This window comes from Pinus tabuliformis, chromosome 9 (genome assembly GCF_031772625.1).
Source record: "Pinus tabuliformis cultivar Carrire ecotype Pingquan chromosome 9, CPIR1, whole genome shotgun sequence".
Taxonomy (NCBI): Eukaryota; Viridiplantae; Streptophyta; class Pinopsida; order Pinales; family Pinaceae; genus Pinus; species Pinus tabuliformis.
In genome coordinates this window covers 1,553,234,221-1,553,241,184 of record NC_142307.1, presented here as the reverse complement: position 1 = coordinate 1,553,241,184, position 6,964 = coordinate 1,553,234,221, and the positions used below count along the sequence as shown (strand labels likewise).

Genomic DNA, 6,964 nt, shown 5'->3' with positions numbered 1-6,964 from the left:
TTGATAGAACGTCGATAAACGAATGAATCATTGTTAATGCTGCTAATTATTAGTTATCTATTGCAAGAAGACAAAGGAGACCGTGCGTGTAGAAACGGTGAAGTGAAAAAGGGGGGAACGTGGGTTGGTGGTGTCAGGACTGGGCAGTTGTCTGGCACTGCTCATTGCTCATGGCGTTACCTTTCCAATTTCCGTATCATTTTTTTCTCTTTTCCTTTCACTGTCGTCATCAAACAGGGAATTGGGGTGCTGCAGGTACTGGCCATACCCTTTCTACGTCGTGGGGGTGCTTCTTATAATAGTGCTTCTTTTCTGTTTTTAGGGCTCTGCTTGCAAGAAGAAGCCGCTTCAGTTTCAGTTACAGTCTCAGGGTTCAGCTCTCTAATCTGTTATCATTTGACAGAGAAATTGAATGCTTTCCTTGAGTGCTTTCAGAGCTTTCAGAGTATTGATGGGTTTCCATGGTGCAATGACGAGGAACTGTGCTTGGGTTTGGTAGTGGAGGTGGTGCATGCATGTGTTGCAAGGATTTGTATTCAGTAACTGAGAGAGGCAAAAGCTGCTGCCTGTGATGATTTAAAGTCCAGAGATATGTCTTAGGTAACTAAGAGAGGCAAAAGCTGCTGGTTCTGATGATTTTAAAGTGTCCTTTCTTCCTGCTTTCAGTTTGATTTCATTCAGAGTTAAAGTCCATTATTTCTGCTGTCAATTTCACCTCATTTACTATCTGCTTTCTGTATATGTAGTCAGAGTTTGATCGTGTTCCATCAGCATAATAAGTTAAGCATGTCTTTGCCTATTTAATGATTTAACCCTTGAATATCCCTATCTGCATTCTCAATCTCAGCCTTTTTCCTTTTATTTGTATGCGTTTTTGAATGTTTTCTGTTACCTTTATTTGTTTTCTTAATCTCAATCTGTACCTGCACTGGTTACATCCTTCTCCTCTAGTCACTTTTCAGTCTATATATCCTTGTTGCTGGCTTTCCCAGACAAGTCCTTTATGTTTATTTTGAAGTGAATAATGTGATAGTTGACTTCTTCACTCTGTTATGTCTCTAACATAATATCATTGCCCATTTCAATGCCATCACTTATGGTTACAGTTATCTATTTAGTGTCTACCAAATTTTCTTGTTTGCCATTTCAGTGTCATGACTTGTTGCTATCTGTTTGATCTCTACATTATTATCTTACTGCAGTGGCTAAGATTCAGTTTTCTATTCTAGTATATATCATATACACTGTAATGATCTCTATAAGACAACCACAGATTTGCAGTAGAATGCCATCTCCCAGACCTTGAAGTTTAGAATTTGTGCTGAGCGTCTGTTGGTTTCACTTAAAGATGCGGCTTCAAATCATATGCTTGGTTAGTTGCTACACAGAATCGATGGCCTTATTAATTCAGAGTATTGGGATTGGCATGACAGTCAGTTAGTTCTCCTTAGCTTAGCGGGCACAGTTTTATCTATAAACAGATTCTACTTTAACACGTAAAGAATCATATCTTGTACTCTGTGAGCTTGCATAATGATAAAATGGATAACATATCGCACGACAAAACCATCTTCAATATTGTAATGAATGGTTTCCAATTTTCCATTGCAATGTAGACTTGAATCTTCTGCCTATTTTTCCTGTATCTGTACTTTAATCTGCTCCAATCTGCAAGTTTTATTCATTTGTCGGTGCTGTTTCCTTTACAGCCTGTATGCGTTCGTGCGCCACTGTGTAGCCAAGTTTGAATGACAAACCATATTGATGTTGGCTTTAATATGGATAAATTAGCTGGACAGATAGTACAGTAATCAATTATAATCTTCAGATTTGGTCAAAGAGAGTTGTCTTCTGGGATGTTTCTTTCGTTTACCAGATGTGATTCAATGAATCTCATTGTGGCTGCCTCTCTGTGTATGCATGTGCTCGTACAGGACTGATGCTGATCGCTACCTACCATAAAGACAAACAGGGTATGAAACGGAAATGGTAATCTTTTAAACATAAGTTCAAATGAGCTAAACTAGCATTATCAATTTATCCCATTTCTTTAATGACATGCCTTTTTTTCTACCCGTAACTTTGAATTTGAATGCGCTTCGCATGTTTGATGTTTTGACATTCTGATAAGTTGAGTTGGTTCTGTTTTCAGAGATTGAAGTTCTGGGATTGGAGCAGGACTTTCATATACAGCCCTTACAGGATGCTGTGGTTTTTGTTTCTATTGCTTTTAAGGACGTCTGCTTCAAATTTGGATGGAGAAGCTCTTCTGGCATTCAGAAATGGCCTGGATGACTCAGAAGGCATTGCTGACTGGAATACCAATTCTTCTCCTTGTCAATGGAAAGGAGTGGAGTGCAATGGAACTGTTGTGGTCTCTATCGCACTCCCGAATATAGGATTATGAGGCAAAATCTCTCCACAACTTGGGTTTCTCGTGCATCTGGAAATACTAAACCTCACAAGCAACCTCTTTTATGGCACCATTCCAACTCAAATCTGGAGTCTTAAAAATCTCAAGCGCCTCGATCTGAGTTTAAATCAGTTGTCTGGAGCAATCTCTCCTAATATTAAAGAGTTAAGAGACCTGGAAGAACTAGTATTGGGCAGTAATGCATTATCTGGCAATGTAATTCAAGAGTTAGGTTCCCTGACTTGCTTACGAGTGCTAGACGTGAGCGTTAATTCTTTCAGTGGAAAAATTCCTATGGAGCTAGGCAATCTTGGTGACTTGGAGTACCTGGATGTCGGAGGTAATAGTCTATCAGGCACCATACCAGCACATTTGGGTAACCTGTCAAAGTTATCAGTGCTTGACCTTGGGAATGGGTTTTTGTCTGGAAATCTCCCTCCCGAGCTTGGTAAGCTCATAAATTTGCAATATTTAGATGTATCAAATAACTCTCTTTCAGGAAACATCCCTTCATATATTGGAGCCATGGTGAACTTGGTAGACCTCAGCCTAGGAATCAACAAGTTTTTTGGCCCTTTGCCTGCAGAAATTGGCAATCTTGTCAATTTGGTAAATCTTTATTCACCTTCGTGCATGCTAAGAGGACCGATTCCTGAAGAGATTGGCAATCTGAGAAGCTTAGAAAAATTAGACCTGTCAAACAATCCTCTGCGCTCTCCCATCCCAGATTCCATTGGAAACCTGCAGAACCTTACAATTTTGAATCTTGTGAATGCTGAACTGAATGGTTCAATCCCAGCAGCACTTGGTAAATGTAAAAAATTAAGCACTGTGGTGTTAACTTTCAATTCTCTCACAGGTTCACTTCCTGATACACTTGCAGATCTCTCCCTTATTTCATTCTCGGCAGAACAAAATCAATTGATTGGAACTCTGCCTTCTTGGTTGGGAAGGTGGTGGAAAGTTGACTACATTCTACTTGCTTCAAATCATTTTAGTGGCCACATTCCTTCAGAGCTTGGGAATTGTTCCTCAATGACTCATTTGAGTCTGAGCAACAATCAATTGACAGGCTATATTCCTCCAGAGCTATGCAATGCAAAGTTTCTTAGTGAGATTGACTTGGAGAATAACATGCTTCTGGGTACTATTGAGAATACATTTTTCAATTGCAAAAACTTGACCCAGTTGATCCTGAATCATAACCAGATTACTGGAAGGATTCCTGGATATTTTGGAGAGCTTCCTCTCCTCCTACTTGAGCTGGATCACAACAATTTCAGTGGTGAAATACCTGAAAAGATATGGAGCTCAACAACCCTCTTGGAATTCAGTGTTGCATACAACTTCCTGGAAGGCAGGCTCTCTGCCGAAATGGGTAAGCTCACAACACTAGAGCGTTTGATTCTCAACGACAATAATTTGGAAGGAGAAATACCAAAGGAAATTGGTAGATTATCAAGCTTGTCTGTGCTTTCTTTGAATGGCAACCGTTTAGAAGGAAGAATTCCAACTGAGTTGTTTCAGTGTATCAGTTTAACTACTCTGGACCTTGGGAAAAATCATTTAAATGGAACAATTCCAAAGGATATTGGTAGGTTAGTGCAGCTGGAATGTTTGGTGCTTTCTCATAATGATCTTTCTGGTCCTATTCCTACAGAAATTGTGGTTGATTTTCAACAGATTGACATTCCAGATTCAAGTTATCTGCAACATCATGGAATGTTTGATCTCTCCTGGAATCAGCATTCAGGGTCCATTCCTGAAGAACTTGGGGACAGCATTGTCATTGTGGATTTGTTGCTAAATAACAACAAATTCACAGGAGGAGTGCCCAAGTCACTGGGTCGTCTTACAAACTTAACAACTCTAGATTTATCATACAATAATCTGGTTGGTGAAATTCCTAGGGAGATTGCAGCAACTAAAAAGCTTCAAGGTCTGGCCTTGGCCTATAATAAACTGAATGGCACCATTCCACCAGAGCTTGGAGACCTCAGTAGTTTGGTGAAGCTGAATCTTACAGGTAACAAATTACATGGGCAGATACCTGATACAGTTGGGAAGTTGAATGGGCTTTCTCACCTTGATGTGAGCAATAATGAGCTTTCTGGTGAATTGCCAACTACTCTTGCAAATTTGGTCAACATTGTTGGTCTATATGTACAGCAAAACAGGTTATCTGGTGGCATTGCTAGCTTGCTTTCAAAGAGCACAGTCTGGCATCAGATCGAGACACTGAATCTGAGTTTAAATTCATTTAGTGGAGAAATTCCAAGATCTCTTGCCAATCTCTCTTGTCTAACCTACTTGGATCTTCACACCAATGAATTTACAGGTACCATAGTTCCAGAGCTTGGTAGTCTTTCACAACTCATATACTTGGACATTTCTGATAATTATCTCATAGGATCAGTCCCCGATGAATTGTGCGATCTTATGGATCTCAACTTCTTCAATCTCTCGGATAATCTGCTGGAAGGAGCTCTTCCTGAGGGTGGTGGATGTAGTAATTTTACTGCTTCTTCATTTCTTAGAAACAAGGCTGTATGTGGAAATCTAATGGGCCAAAAATGCAAGCTCAGTCCAAGACAACAGCCTCATCTATTGAGCACTGGGGTGATTGTTGGGATCACAATAGGAAGCACCCTTTTCGTGCTGGGCCTTATATTTGCTTTGGTAAAATGGAAAATGTTGAGACAAGAGGTTTTCCCTAAGGTGGATGAGAAGAGAAAATTGAATCCAGCCATTGAACCTACCCTTTCTTTTATGAGTAATAGCAAGTCAAAAGAGCCCCTCAGCATAAATGTAGCCATGTTTGAAAGCCCTCTCCTTCGCCTAACACTGGCTGATATACTGCGGATCACAAATAACTTTTGCAAGACCAATATTATTGGAGATGGTGGGTTTGGCACAGTTTATAAAGCTGTACTCCCCGATGGAAGAACTGTTGCCATCAAAAAGCTTGGACAGGCTCGCACTCAAGGTCATAGAGAATTTCTAGCAGAGATGGAGACCTTAGGAAAAGTCAAGCACAGAAATTTGGTGCCATTACTGGGATACTGCTCTTTCGGTGATGAGAAATTGTTGGTTTATGATTTTATGGTGAATGGAAGCCTTGATTATTGGCTAAGGAACAGAGCTGATGCATTGGAGGTCCTTGATTGGCCCAAACGATTTAAGATTGCTATGGGTTCAGCTAGGGGCCTTGCATTTCTTCATCATGGCTTCATCCCTCACATCATCCACAGAGACATGAAAAGTAGCAACATACTGCTGGATGCTGACTTTGAGCCTAGAGTTGCAGACTTTGGATTGGCGCGCCTTATAAGTGCCTGTGAGACTCATGTGAGCACAGATATAGCAGGTACATTTGGATATATTCCTCCAGAATATGGTCAGAGTTGGAGATCAACAACCAGAGGTGATGTCTATAGCTTTGGGGTCATTTTGCTTGAGCTCCTCACAGGAAAGGAACCAACTGGACCAAATTTCAAAGATATAGAAGGTGGCAATCTGGTAGGATGGGTTCAGCAGATGATCAACAAAGGGCAAGCAGCTGAGACCTTGGATTCTGTCACTTCTGATGGATCTTGGAAGCTTCAAATGCTTCAGATGCTGCAAGTGGCCTCAATGTGCACTCATGATGATCCTGTCAAACGCCCTAATATGCTGCAGGTCGTTAAGCTTCTTGGAGATATAGAAGGCCATCCCCAAAAAATTGGCTAAGTTCACTGGTAAGATACATCAATATTATTCGCTACTTTTGCAACTTAATTTCAGCTAGCTCCTGTTCCCTTTCATTTGGTCTTATCTGCTTCCTTTCTATGTGTTATTTGTCAATTTTATTTTAATTATGAAGTTTATACTGGCTTTTGTTTCCTTGATCAGCTCTCGAGTTCCTGTCACACCTCGCAACGGGACTAAGCTAATGGGAAAGCGTAGCTGAGAGCTATTGTTGGGCAACTTTTGGAAAGGCCCAACTGAGAGAGATTCGCTGGGCACTTTTCAAGACACATGATTTGCATGAATATTATGCAGCTCGTGATCTAACAGAGTAGATATGTGCAAACCTCTATATTCTTCACAAGATTTTTGTAGAATACCATACCTGTTATAACTATCATATGTTCTCAAACTTTTCAATGTTCTTGATAGGTTTCACAGAGTATATATAGTGTAGCTAAGCCTATTTCTGTGTTCGTTGTCTACAGTGTTTCTATTAAAAATTTGAAAGAAATCTCTGATCCTTTTGAGGGCACAACTCTTTTCGAATTCTTACTTATTCAATGGCCCTCCGTAAGCATTTATTGTGAAATCCTAAAATCTGACACCTAACCAGTGCATGTATTCTTAGCGTAGAATTTTTAAAAGGGAATTTGAGTGCTATGTTTCTCTGATGTTCAGCATGTTCAAGGAACGATATTTCCTGCAGTTTCAGAATAGGACAAGAAAAGGAAGTCACACTTCCAGCCACTTTAGTATGACCCTAAGCAGCCATTTCCCAGGAGTCATTAATATTGACAAGTTAATGAGTAGGATGATGGGCTA

General features: G+C 40.2%; 1 protein-coding gene across 1 annotated transcript; it reads left to right on the top strand.

Annotated features, from left to right (window-relative positions):
* The first annotated feature begins 287 nt into the window (after nt 1-287).
* Nucleotides 288-6,615, top strand: LOC149154534 (uncharacterized). Its single transcript, XM_089439680.1, has 4 exons — nt 288-600; nt 1,935-1,989; nt 2,153-6,150; nt 6,305-6,615. Exon 3 carries the CDS (start codon nt 2,708-2,710, stop codon nt 6,140-6,142), a length of 3,435 nt encoding a protein of 1,144 aa, XP_089295806.1. The 5' UTR covers nt 288-600; nt 1,935-1,989; nt 2,153-2,707; the 3' UTR covers nt 6,143-6,150; nt 6,305-6,615.
* The last annotated feature ends 349 nt before the right edge of the window (nt 6,616-6,964 follow it).